Source organism: Parambassis ranga, chromosome 2 (assembly GCF_900634625.1).
Source record: "Parambassis ranga chromosome 2, fParRan2.1, whole genome shotgun sequence".
NCBI classification, from domain to species: Eukaryota; Metazoa; Chordata; class Actinopteri; family Ambassidae; genus Parambassis; species Parambassis ranga.
The window spans coordinates 30,937,376-30,951,661 of NC_041023.1; the positions used below are offsets into that span (position 1 = coordinate 30,937,376).

The 14,286-nt window shown below is 43.6% G+C and overlaps 1 protein-coding gene across 1 annotated transcript in view; it reads left to right on the forward strand.

Moving 5' to 3' along the window:
- Nucleotides 1-14,286, forward strand: part of pcloa (piccolo presynaptic cytomatrix protein a) — a 49,652-nt gene that overhangs the window by 17,607 nt on the left and 17,759 nt on the right. Inside the window, exons 4-10 of the mRNA XM_028399549.1 lie at nucleotides 737-928; nucleotides 3,466-7,498; nucleotides 7,770-9,313; nucleotides 9,933-12,003; nucleotides 13,096-13,143; nucleotides 13,458-13,540; nucleotides 13,631-13,706. Of these exons, the coding sequence (XP_028255350.1) occupies nucleotides 737-928; nucleotides 3,466-7,498; nucleotides 7,770-9,313; nucleotides 9,933-12,003; nucleotides 13,096-13,143; nucleotides 13,458-13,540; nucleotides 13,631-13,706 (8,047 nt within the window). The remainder of the gene's footprint in view (nucleotides 1-736; nucleotides 929-3,465; nucleotides 7,499-7,769; nucleotides 9,314-9,932; nucleotides 12,004-13,095; nucleotides 13,144-13,457; nucleotides 13,541-13,630; nucleotides 13,707-14,286) is intronic.

Here is a 14,286-nt window from a genome sequence, read left to right on the forward strand (position 1 = left end):
ACACTGAATTTACAGTGCAGGGTTTTATGTACATGTTTGAAGCCTATGTGTCTCGTGCTTATCATAATAAAACACACACACATTAAAACATGCTTTTTGTTGGGTTTGCCATGTGAAATGTCTGCACAGGTCACCCAACCCTCTCTGACATGCCTTAGTAAACCCCTGTCCCATTACCATGCATAATGCATGCACCTATCTCAGTCCCAAATGTAAAAGCTCCTTGAAATAGAAGAAGATAACATGTCACAGTGATGTTTTAAATACATAGAATACATTTCCAATTATAGTTATTGTGATGATCATTCAGCAGGATTGTTGTCATGTTGTGCAAAGGAAAGAAGGATGTTCACACATTGTTTGGTGTTACTCAGTCACAGATACTTTCTTGGTAGGATGGGTCCCTTAGAGATTTAGGGAGACTCTGTCTTTCCCATGTTTCACACAATTTACAGTTTATAAGTGTGCATTTGTTTGTCATTTATGTTTTTGATTTGCTAGTTTGTGCCGTCAATGCCAAGCATCATTATGAAGAATCTGTGAAAATTCTATAAACTAAGGAGTCAAAGATTTGAGGTTCTACATCAAAACAGAGTAGTCCTTTATGCGATTTGATGATACAGTGTTCTTGCAATGTGTATGTTTAACAAACAAACAATATATTTACAGTACAGTGTGTGTTGTTTTAGTATTTCTGGTTATAAATTAACAAGTTCTTCTCATCTTTGTTTTACAGAAAGAATGGCTGTGCCTCAACTGTCAGACCCAAAGAGCAATGTCAGGCCAGCTGGGAGACATGCCACCTCCATCCATGGCTTCCCCAAAGAAACAACCACCTGCTCCTGCTCCTCTTCCCACCCCTGCCCCTGCTGCTGTAGATAGCAAACCTGTAGTAGAAGCAGCAAACCAAACCCCACCAGAGACCAAGGTAGAACCCTCATCCATTTCTGCCACCACACCTGATCTAAATCCAAGTACTGAGAGCAGTGCACCAGAAACACCACAGTTAAATGAACAAAAGCAAATATTTGCTAATGAGTCAGAGCTTGAGGATATAAATCAACCTCAGCCAGATTTGGCAGCCCCTCCAGCGGAGCAACAGCAGAGCAACTCAGAGAAAGTTGCAGAAGATATTAAGCCTGAGACAGAGTCATGTGATACTGATCAACAAGAAAAGAATGCAGCTGCTGGTGAAATCCCAGCAACTGAGCAACAACAGTGCAGCTCTGAGAAAGCAGCAGAGGGCCATCCTGACACAGAGATGTCTAATGTTGAGCAACAAGCACAGAGTGCACTTGTCATTGAAATCCCAGCAGCTCAGCAACAACAGACTAGCTCAGAGAAAGCAGCAGAGGACCTTTCTCTCTCAGTGGAAGGTGAGGCGCAAAATCTATTGACTAATACAGGTTTAGACACGACAACGGTCCCTGCTGAGGTAGAAATGGAGCCAAATCCCCAGATTACTCAGGCAGCAGCTCCCCTGACAGAAAATGAGAAAGTAGAGCCCACTTCAGAAAAGCTTCCAAAAGTGACAGCAAATTCAGATGAGCCAAAGCCTGCAATGATCCATGAAGCAGTCACACATGAAGTAGCTCCAGTTCAGCCAGATGACACTCCTATAAATGAAAAAGAGAAAGAAATAGTAGAGATTTCATCTGAGATCCCACAGCTCCAATATCCGGTAGCTCCAATACAAGCAGATACAAAAAATGTGGACCAAACTGACATCAGCACAAAACCTGAGGCTGACAATGTAACACCCACTAATGTTACTGAAGAAAGAATAACAGAAGTGATTTCTGAGGCTCCTGTTGACAAAGTTGATCTCCCTGAACCTGACAAGACTCAGCAGGAATTAAACCCAGAATCAGAAAAATGTGTAGAATCAAAAAGTGTCTCAGTAGTGTCAGAACAACCTGCTCCTACAGAAGACAGTACAGTGGTTGACAAACCAATAGAAAAAAAGGAAGAGCCAACGACACATGATATGGCAGATAAAACACCTCCTGTTGCTTCACATGAAGAAGAATCCAAATCTCCAGAGAAAATAAATGAGGAAAGTAAGGTTAAAAATCCAATATCTCTGGAAGTTGTTGATTTTGAGAAAACAGCTAAGCAGACAGTGCCGGAAGGTGCTGATGAGAAAACCTCAGGTGAGATGAAAATGAATGCAGCTGCAGAGAGGCCTGCTGAGGTAAAAACTGATGAATTGAAAGCTCCTGAGCAGGACGCAAATGAACAAAAAACAGTAGAGGAGGCAGAAGACCAGAGATCTCAGGAGTATAAGGCTAATAAAGCAGAGTCAACTCCAGCACTCAGTTGTACTGAATTAGACAATATTTGTCCTGTACTAGAAAAGAAAGAATCAGTAACAGCGGTAGAGTTAGTTCCGACTGTCCCTGAGGAAATGCCAAAAGTGGAAAAACAGATGCATAAAGAGACAGAACCAGAAACAAAGTCTGAGCCTGCTGGGGAAAGCCCTGCTGAGACATTATCTTTGTCAGAGAAAGCTGAAGAGAAAGAAAAGTCTGTGGTCGAAGCAGAGAGTGCATCACAGACAGAGGAAAAGCAGACACCTGAAAAAACCTTGTTGAAAGCAGATGACAAAACTGACAAAGCAATGGTTATCACTGCTCTCCCCCCTCCTGATTCTGAAGAGCAAGAAAAGGTCAACATCGAGGAGCCAGTGCAAAGTGTAGAGACAGTGTCATCCTCAGTAGTCATTAGTGAGACACTAGCCGAAGACAAAGCCTCTGAAGACAAAGTCATCCAAGACAAGACAGAGGCTGGTTCACAAAAGACAAACACTACTGCTGAAAATCAACATGAGGTAGAGAGAGAAACATTAGTGCTGACAGGCAGCGATGAAAAACAGCTTGAGAAAGTTGTTGAGCTGTCAATCGAAAAGAAGGAAGCAAAACATGACAAAAAAGAGGATGAGTCACAACCTGTTGCAGACAACATCCAGGAAGCTATTTCAGCATCAGAGGAAAGCACATTGCTGCACAACAAAGATGGCACTGCGGAGCTCAGTGTAGGAGACAACATAATATCAAAAAAGGATAAAGTATCAGAGACACCTTTTAAAAACAGAGAAGTATCAGTGCCTTCAGTCCCTGTAGCAGAACCTGAAATCCCAACCTCTGCATGTAGAGAGCAGGACAGAAGCCCAAAGGAGGCAAACGTGGAGGAGAAAGAAGAAGCTAAAGCTCCACCTATGGAAAAGTTTAATGATCAAGATGCAGTCTCTGAGGTGACCATAGTATTTAGCACATAGAAGAAGACTGTAGTTTTACATGTGGTGGCCATAGTGTTTAGAACATTTAGCAGTAGATTAACTGGCTGTGTTGTATCTTGATTTGTCAGTTGCACTATTTTGTGCTTTGTCTACACATTGCAGTGCTTTATTACTAATGCTATGAATCATATTTTAATAATATTTTCTCTTCTGTTTTAATCTAACAGGTAAAAACAGTGGAGACCTTGAAAGAGCCTGGAGTAAAAAAAGTGGCAGCCAAGGAGGGCAGTCCCACCAGCCCATCAGACCTAGCTAAGCTAGAAAGCACAGTCCTTCCCATTCTGGAGGCCCAGGCTGGCACAAAAGACGAAGAAAAACAAACAGACACTCTAAAGACCAGGCGTAAATTAGAGGTACTTCCTCTGTCACCTGACTCACCTAGCTCAGAGGAGGATAGAGAACTTTCTGAGAAGAACGCCAAAAATACTACAAAGAAAAAGCTCCTTGTGCCCATGGATATCAAAGCAGACTCCCTGGAGGATAGCAGTGAAAGTTTTGGGAAAGAAAGCCCAATGTCTGGAGATGATGAGGAGTTTATTAGAAAACAGATCATGGAAATGAGTGAGAATGAGGATGCTTCCCCATCTGATGAGGAGAATCTCATCCGGAGAAAGATCAGAGAGGATGAGAAGAAGAAATCTGAGACTGTAGAAAGGAGCACAGCAGGAAAAGCCAGACGACTTACCAAGAAAACCACTATAAGTCCAGATGATGAATATAAAGAGCTGAGAACCTCATTGGATAAAGAGGAAGCACCAGAACTTCAGAGTGGCACTGCAGTTCGCAATTTCCAAACTATGGAGCTGAATACGACCAGCAGCCCTATATGTATACCTGATGATGGAGAGCCTGAAATGGAAAGCCTAACAGACTCTCCAGATGATCGATCTAGGGGTGAGGGTTCATCCAGTCTACATGCATCCAGCTTCACTCCTGGAACCTCCCCAACATCTCTTTCATCATTGGATGAAGACAGTGACAGTAGCCCAAGCCATATACGTAGTGGTGAGGGTAAACAACAAAGAAAAGCCAAACATAGACAGCCTGGTCAAATGCTGCCGACAATTGAAGACTCTTCTGAGGAAGAAGAGTTGCGAGAAGAGGAAGAGCTGCTCAGGGAGCAAGAAAAACAGAAAGGCTCAGGGAAAAAATCCAAAAAAGACAAAGAAGAGATTCGATCCCAGAGGAGGCGAGAGCGTCCAAAGACACCACCAAGTAACCTTTCCCCCATTGAAGATGCCTCACCAACTGAAGAACTGAGACAGGAAGCAGAAATGGAAGAGATCCGACGCTCATCCTGCTCTGATTTTTCCCCTAGTGTTGACTCAGATCCTGAAGGGTTTGAAATCCATGCTGCAAAGATTGCAGCAGTCCAGAAAACATACAAACTGCCTATATCAGTATCTCTTCACTCCCCAACAGATAATCAAAACATTGATAAACCTGAGAAAAAACCTCTCAAATCTGCAGATGAAGCTTATGAAGAAATACTCCTAAGGGCCAAATCTCCAACAGCTGAAAAAGATGAAATTCAACCACTAAAAGAGTCCCTCTATGGGGGCATGCTCATCGAAGACTATGCCTATTCCTCACTCATTGACAATTCAACATCTGATCTGGGAGAGCCAGAAAAGATTACTGTTCCTGCGCAGCCTAAAAAACTGAGATCACCAGATGAAGTTTACGAAGACATGTTAAAGAAGAGAAAGGAATTTATGCAGTTGGAGGAGGAATATCAAAATATGCAGCCCAAAAAGGAAAGCAGTTATCCAGAAATAGTTTTGCAACCTGCTGACAATACGGTCTCTCCAAGCAAAACAGTAACAATAGGCAAAGACGGGAAGCCACTTTTAGATGCTGAAACTGCCTATGAAGAGCTCATGAAAAGAGTCCTGACTCCTGGAACAAGTCCAACTCAGCAGGAGCCAGAGGTGGAGGCTACTGCATCTAGACGGGCACTGCATCCTATCCCAGACTTGAGGGTGACACAGTGCTCTTCAGGAGAGTTGTCTTCTGATGAAGAGTGTATGATCAAAAAAGAAGAGGAGACAACACCAGTACCAGACATGCCAGCAGCAACAGAAACTGAGCAAGTGAAAGAGTTTTCTGAGTCCTCACCTTCTTCAGTTCAGCAACCTCACAGTTCAACCACACCATCCCAGGGTGAAGCTGTAGACTTATCTAGTACCTTTCCAATAACATCAGCTTCTGTGATTGCCAGTGTATCACCCTTGCCCACAGTCCCTCAGTACACACCCAGTATACCCAGTGTTGTGTCAACTGCTCCACCTGTGCCCCCCAAGCCAAATGTCCTGCGTAGGGCTAATTCTCAGGAAAAAACAGAAGAACCTGTTGCACCATCACTGCCTCCTCCCACCCCACCAAAACCCACTGTTTTCCCCAGGAAACCCCCAGTCCCACTTCCACCTCAAGCTTCAACAATTCCAGTAAGGCCAGAGCCAGTGGGTATGACTACAGCCCAAGGATCCCCAACAAGACAAGTAGTTACCCCAACATACAAACCTCATGTACCCCCTCCTGTCCCCCCCAAACCACACATTCCATCTGGGATTGGGGACAGCCAAAGACCAGGTCATGGCGTCAAACCACCAATTGCACCAAAGCCTGGCTCGCAGCCTTCTTCACCTGCCCATGCCCCATATCCATCAAGACCAACAGTACTTCCTACAAGTTCTAATGAAGTAGCCCTGAATTTGAGTCCCTCTTATGAGAACAAGCAATTTCAACTCTCACCAAAGTCTCCCTCTTCTCCAAGATATGCCAGCAATCTTCGTGACACATATGTGGTCATCACACTGCCATCACAGCCTAGCTCTCCAGTCGACAGTGTCACAACTCAAGCTCCTACTAGCCCTGGCCCTGCATCTCCATCCCGCCAAGCTCAGCCTGACAGTTATCACCAACCACAGTCCCAACCCCAATCATATTCTCAACAGCAGCATCAACAACCAGTCCCTCCTCAAACAACCAGGATGCCTCTGGCCTACACACGAGTCACAGAATCCATCGAAAGCCAAGAGATATGTGGCCCAGAAAAACATGTATCTAGTTCTTGTCATATAATTGAGGCAATATCTGCCTCTGCACAGCCACCTGTGGTCATGCCTAACCTGATCTCTCAAGTTGTGACTACTGAAGTCCAAAGGACCACTGTCTCTGTTGTTCATGAAAGGCCACCACCACCAGTGCCAGCTCCAAGGGCCAATGGTATACCAATCTCAATGGAAAAACCTAAACCCCAGCCAACACAGAATGGACAAGTCTTTCAACCTTCTGAAGTGGTGGATCTTAGGACTGTGAAGGTGGATCCAGATTCAAACATGAATGGTGTGGATCTGTCTGCTGGCCCTGACTCAAGGTGTCAGTCCTTTGCAACTGATGTCAGTCGTCACAACAGTGCAGTGCAGTCATCTGTGGTCAACCTCAGTGCTGAATCATCCACTGTGTCCATAGTGACTGACAGCATCACCATAGTGACCTGTGCTGCCACAATACAGCGATGTGACAATGTAGACAGCTCTCAGGTATCTTCGGTGCCCCTTCAGCTGACGAAAAACAAAGCATTTGAGCCAGTTTCTCAAATTATATATCGGCCAATTGATTCTCAGCCATCCACTCATGCTACTACAGAGATCCCTATTAACCTCTCAGTTGGATCGAGCACAGGTGGAGGAACTTTTCAGACCGTCCCTCTCAGTATGGCACCCGCTTCTGTTCCAAATTGTGTTGCCAATGGATTATCTACAGGTACAACCACAGTGGCAGGAGCTGTTGACCTCAGCACAACAAAACCATTCAACACTGTGGTATCAGTGGATGCTGCATCTTCAGAAGTGGTTACTGCTGTAATCTCAGATGATGGCAAGCCAGTGGATCTAACTGCAGGAAAAAGAGCTGTGTGCTGTGATGTTGTGTACAAACTACCATTTGCAGGGAGTTGTACTACTCAGCAACCTACCACACCCCTGCCTGAAGACCGCTTCGGATATCGTGATGATCATTACCAGTATGATCGATCACCTTACGGCATGAGAGGTTTTGGTGGAATTAAACCATCAATGTCTGACACTAACCTAGCAGAAGCTGGCCTTTTCATTTACAAGAGTAAGAACAGCTATAATTTCAGTGGCACAACAGAAGGTGCAGTAGATCTAACCTCAACAAAGATTTCTGATGCAGGTCAGTGCAGTGACATTGCAGACCTGTCACTTAAATGTCCATTTGAACTGCTTCCACTTATTCATGGCTAATGTAAGAGTTTTTGTTTTGTTTTGCATGGATTTTTGTTTTGTTTTGTTTTTTTTTCCTTTCACCACAACTTTTTGCATGTGCCTGCATGCTGATATGCTTTTTTTCCTAATTGTTCCATAATTTGGATATGGTATGGCTTGCTTCAACATAAATAAGTCTGAACTATTGGGATTGAACTGCTATTTTTGACTTTTGACAGGTGAAGCTGTTGACTACTCCAACAAAGGGACTTACGCAGGAATGACAATTCCGTCCTATTCACAAACAAGAGTCACAACTGCAGTTGGTACACTCTTTGGTACGAGCAGTGTTTTGAGGTCATCAAATGGAGTGGTCTACTCCTCTGTTGCAGCACCAGTCCCATCTACATATGCCATTACCACACAGCCTGGGTCCATATTTAGTACAACATACAACACTCTGTCAGGTATGCATACCAGCGACACAATGCCTTCCCTGTCCAACCTCCAGAATATGCCACTTACTAGGTCCCACAGTTTTCTGTCCACTATCTCCACAACTGCAAGAGAAGAACAAGGTGATGCCCCTTTGAATCTGGAGATTTCTAGAGGGGGTGCCACTGCTGTTGATACTGCCACTACAGCAACAACTTCTTTATCCCTTGACACATATACTGATGCATCCCTGGAGGCCATAGCTGCTTCGCTCGAAGCTCTGTCGTCACCCATGGTTCCTGGGGATGGCCAGTATCAGGTAGAGCGTGAGAGGCTTGAAATGGAGAAACTCAAGCAACAGCGACTAGCTGAGGAGTTAGAATGGGAGCGGCAGGAGATTCAGCGGTTCCGTGAGCATGAGCAACTCCTAGTACAGAAGGAACTGGAGGAGTTGCAGGCCATGAAGCAGCAGATATTGACCCAACAAGAGGAGGAAAGACAGGCTCACCTTCTGATGCAAAAAGAAACATATGCCCAGCAACAGCAGCAGCTGGAGCAGATTCAGAGACTCCAAGAACAACTCCGTTTGCAGCTGGAGGAGCAAAAGCTTCGTCAGATGTACCCAGGGGGGGAAATACCAGGGCATGGTGTACAGGAGGCAATTGTCTTAGGGCCCGATGGCACAGTACTCTCCAGAAAGATCACAGATAGTGGGTGCCAGACAGACGAAGAGGATGAAACAGTCAGCAAAGCTTACACAGCAGGAAGAAAAAAGAGAAGTGCTAAAAAGAGTGTTGATAGTTGTGTGCAGACTGATGACGAGGATCAAGAGGAATGGGAGGCTCAGACCAGAAGCCGACAAAACAGGCCACGTACTGCCAGGGGTGACAGGGGTGGACAGTCGGATATGTCTCTTCAAGCCCACACTGAGATTTCTATACAAACGGATACGGAAGGGAACATCAGAATGGACACCAGGATGGAGCTGTCGGACTCTGAGAGGACTTCGCCTAAGAAACGACCGACCCCCTTAGAAATAGGTCAGTCTCCTAACTTAAAAGCTGATTCCTCTATGCTTCAAGCCCCTCCTAAATCCCCCAAAGTACTCTATTCCCCTATATCTCCCTGTATATCACCTAGCAAATCCCTTGAGTTTGTGTCCTATGATAAATCCCTAGGTGATACAAGTCCACAAAAGCTTAGGGGGAGTGCAGATCCATCAAAGGCCTCTCCAGCAAGTCCCAGAGGACCGAAATCCATGCAGAGATCCATGTCTGATCCTAAGCCCATGAGTCCAACAGGAGAAGAGAGAGCAGCATCTGTCACCCAGTATGGTGATGGATATAGTGTGAGTACCATTGTGTTTATTGACATGAATATAAAGATACACAAAACAAAAGTTTACAACAGTTTAAGGAGGATTTATTTTGTGTTTTTGTACCTAGAGGTATTTCTAGGTTTAGCCCTTTTGGCCATTAAATACCAGGGGTATGAAAACCAGTTTTCTGCTTGGGCAATTCACTACTAAGACTCTCATACATACATAAACAGATGGGAAATAAGCTAAGCTTGCAGGAAAATACTGAGCTGTCAGGAATCAATAGTCATAATGTGAATAAATTACTTACATTTACATTATAGAGGATAGTCTACTGGTTAGTCTTTAATGTAGACTTTATTGTAGGGAGAAATCTTACTGTGACTCAGGAAAGCTGATCAATAATCTGCAAATCTCCCAGGTGTTCCCTTTATTATGACACCAAAAGTATTCAAATACACCTTGTGGTTGCTGAGATATACTCTATTTATTTTGGGCATGCCATTTTCAAGCTGATGCCTTAGAAAAGACGCTTGGGGTAGAAGGGGTTAATAATAATAATAACTTTCATACCCTTAAAATAAACCGAGTGGACTTGTTAGGAATTAAACTGCATGAAATCCTATGTACTAATCTTTTTTTCCTGCAGGGAAAAAGCTCAGGTGGCACACCAACAGGAACCCAAAAGAAGGTGAAGAGGACTCTCCCCAATCCACCATCAGAGGAGGAGTCAACAACCAGTGGTCAGACAGCATACAGCACTGGCTCTGCCCGTCGAAGGATGTGCCGTAATTCCAACATGGCACGTGCCAAGATCCTTCAAGACATTGATCGTGAACTAGATCTGGTAGAGCGTGAGTCCTCCAAGCTTAGAAAAAGGCAGGCAGAATTAGATGAAGAGGAGAAAGAGATTGATGCTAAGCTTCGATACCTTGAGATGGGCATTAATCGTAGAAAGGATGCATTACTAAAGGAGAGAGAGAAGAGGGAAAGGGCTTACTTGCAGAGTGTTGCAGAGGACAGGGACTACATGTCAGACAGTGAGGTTAGTAACATCCGAGAGACTAGAGGTGGGCGTGGAGGTGGTGAAGATGAGGAGATTGAAGGTCATGGTCTTGAACGACCAAGGACAGCTCCTCAGTCAGAATTGGATGACTTTGTCCCACCTCAAACCAAGCATGAATATGGAAAATACTCCCAGTACCAGTACCCTCAAAGCCAATACCAGCAGTCTCTCTACCAGACTCCCCAGTCCTACCAGTCTCATTCCATCTACTCCTCTGTCCCTTCACTCACCACCTCACAGCAGCAGAGTTACCACCAAATGCTTTTGTTACAGCAGAAAGCTGCCCGACAAGCAGCTCTCCTCTCAGAGTTGGATGCAACTAAATATGATGTCATTAGCCGTCAGCCTGATCCCACATCATCAGCTTATCTCGGTGTCAAGTATGACAAATATGGCAACCACCTTGACCTCAGAGCCTTGGAAGTTGGAAGTATAGCAGGCAGCCCAATGTCAACTGTCTCTGATTCCTACTACACAGACGTAGATCACCATACACCTCGGAGTTACATGCTGCTGGAAGATGCTGCAGAACTAGCTAAGACTTCCACAGGTCTGTCCTCATCTTACAGTCTAGCTGAGAGGGAGTTGGCAAAGGCAGAGAAGCTGTTGCGTAGGAGTGCAGCAGATCTGGGATCTACAGACTATCTGGGATCTACTTCTAGGCTCCATACATTTGGCAAGACCCCTGATGAAGAGGATACAATGGAAGATCCATATGAACTAAAACTTTTGAAACAGCAACTCAAGCAAGAGTTTAGGAGAAGTACAGGTGGGACAGAAAACCTAGAACAACTGACAGGTCTATCCCAGCACTATTACACTCCAAGCTCTGGCATCTCTAGTTACTCACAAAGACACTATCCAAAGTCAGAGAAGTACAGCATCAGTCGGCTTACACTTGAGAAGCAGGCAGCTAAACAACTTCCAGCATCAATGTTGTACCAAAAACACAAGACTCCACTACTAGATCCAAAAATCTCCACCAAGTATTCCTCTATTACAGACAGCAGAGGTTTGGACACAGACTATACCAGCTATCTGGGGTCTACCAGTCCATCCCCAAGATCCAGCAGGCTTATGCAGGATGAGATTACCTTTGGCCTTCGTAAGAATATTGCAGAGCAACAAAAGTACCTTGGGTCCACCTTGGGTGCCAACTTGGCTGGATCATTAAACTTGGGCCAGACATTGGGTTTGGACTCTGCCTATCCCAGCGGTAGTCGCTCAAGACCTTCATCCAGGCCCACGTCTTGCTATGGGTTGGACTTATCTATCAAAAGGGACCCTTCTAGCTCTTCACTGAGGCTTAAAGGAGACGGTGAAGCTACTGGAGATGGGCCAAGTTATCAAACCCCTTCTGGTCGCACCAAACCCACTAGCCTTCCCATTGTGCAAAGCGGGCGTGGTCGAATACCAATAGTGGCCCAGAACTCAGAGGAAGAGAGTCCACTGAGTCCTGTGGGGCAGCCAATGGGCATGGCCCGCGCATCTGCAGGACCTCTGCCACCCATCTCAGCGGACTCAAGGGACCAGTTTGGTTCTTGCTTGTCCCTGCAGGACTCCCAGCAGCAGCAACATATCAGGGAAGAACCAACCAGGGGTAGGGGTTATGTGCTGCTAGATGACCTTCAGGGCACCATGTCAGATAGCGAAGGTAAAAAACAGACTTGTTGCACTCTTACTCTTTTCCTGTTCACTGTTTCTGGTTATGGTTTATCTTGCATGCATTTATCTCTAATGGGGGAAATATTTAGTCTGTGTTTATTAACTCGATGTCTGCATGTGTCTTTTGTGTTTTCATATTTTACTGTAACTTTGGTTAATGTATCTTTGTATGTACTGGTGTGGGTGCATTTAGTCAGATTTTGGGATCTAGTGTGCATGCATGCTTTTGTTCATTTTCAGTTATGTATTTTTATGCACGCATTCCTAAACCGTGTGACATTTTCAACATTATATCAAAACATGACAGTCTAACGCTCTGTTCCATACAATAGCACTTTCACAATTGAAGCAGCATGTTGTCATTTGTAGGTGAATTTCAGTCTTCAAACCCTGCTGTGTTAAGGATGAAAGGCTTTGTCCGCTGTTAGCACAATAATCCTTCAAAGCATATTCAGAATTTTTTTCTTCCAAATATGATACACTAAAAAAAGTGCCTCTGCCACTTGCACAATTTGCAAAATTGGTCCATAATTCTGTCTATTAAGTTTTCTAAAATGACCTTTTAATTGTCTATAATATTACAAATGCAGTAGTACATGAAGTATATCTTTGGATAGATTATTGTAGGTGTCATGTGCATGTTATTTTCAGATTAAATATAGTTTTCTAATCAGATTGTGTGGGTTAAAATGTTGATAGCTGTAGATAAAATCAGATTATTGCCACCAAAAAAAGTTATAAATAAAGTTATAAGTCGACACAGTAGAGGGATCATGTTCATTTTATTTATTTATTTAATTGTTTGAAATGCATGCTTGTTTGTGTGTAATAAATTTCAAACTATAACTTGCATGTCTTGTCTTGAATGTTTTTGTAAACAAATGTTATCATGTATTTTTTTTTTGTTTTCGGTTAATTTCAAACTGCAGTTTCTAAAGGTGTTACTGCCCTCACTTTAATCAACATGAACACACTTTATTGGTGTTGCCCTTAAAATGCAAGTTGTCCTTGAATGCAGCATAAGAACATGTTAATAGATTCGTATGGATCCCGTTTATAAACCCGTTTGCCTTGATTCCAGCCCTAAGTGATTCCCTGATGGCTTTGAACAGAGACGATGCAACCACTGGTAGAGTATTCAGTTCTCTGAATAGTACTTATATTAACATGTTAACCTGCATCACAGATAAATTATGACTTAAGATGTAACACTGTACTAATACTGTCCTATTCACTCTTTAAGAGCTTTGTTTTGCTGCTTATTTTACAATTCCTGTCAACATGTGTGGCTTGGCATCCTTTTTTATCTGTTAGCAAAAAAAGTAAATGATGTTTTTTTTTCTTTAGCATTTGTGCCCCTGTGACATTTCTAACCAAAACACTTAATTCACTTTTCACACTTTAATGACGTGTAATAGCTTGTTTGTCTCTATTCCTGTGAAGCCTATCACCTTAGACGAGAAGAGACAGACTGGTTTGACAAGCCAAGAGATGGACGGGCGGAGAACGGACAAGAGAAGAGACAGGTGAAAGAGGAAGGAACATGACAACACATTTGCTTCAAAAAAATTCCTGCACACATGGTAACGCATTGTGTCACTGTCTGTGGGCCACAGGGAAAAGGTCCATACTACCCCTTCTCTCACCTCAGGGTCAAACTGCAGAGAGATCCCAAAGACCGCAGTGTCTCAGGTAAAAGTCTAATCAGCAGAAGCATGCTGTGTGTGAGGACAAGCTACATTCAGAGACATGAATGCTCATTATGAATGATCAAACTATTCAAAAAGACAAAGTGGTAAAATGTAGGCTGCACATTCATATGGACCTGATTACAGAGCATGACGAATGTGCTGCATGTGTTGTGTTTGAAACTCTTGCCAAAGCCAGACCGGTGAGTCATTCCCGTGACGCTCCCTCACACCATTCCTCTCGGCTCAGAGCAGGCAATTACTGAGCGGCCTACAAAAAAATTTAATATTAATGAAAAATCAAAATTAGCAAAAGTAGTTAGCAAAAATTAGCAATTAGGAAAAAATTAGTTTTTAAGCTAAATAGTTAGCCAAAGCTACATGAAACATTAGACATTTTATCTACTGGTCATAGGTTTTGTTTGCTTATAAAAATAAGCAAAATAATATATCATATAGATAGTAATATATCTACACAGACGACTATGCTACCAAGCTAGTAGCGTGTTTTCACATATTTTTTAAGGCTAAGGTTTTTCCTCATTTAGTTATGTGGACTGACAAAATGTAGTTCATCAATGAAG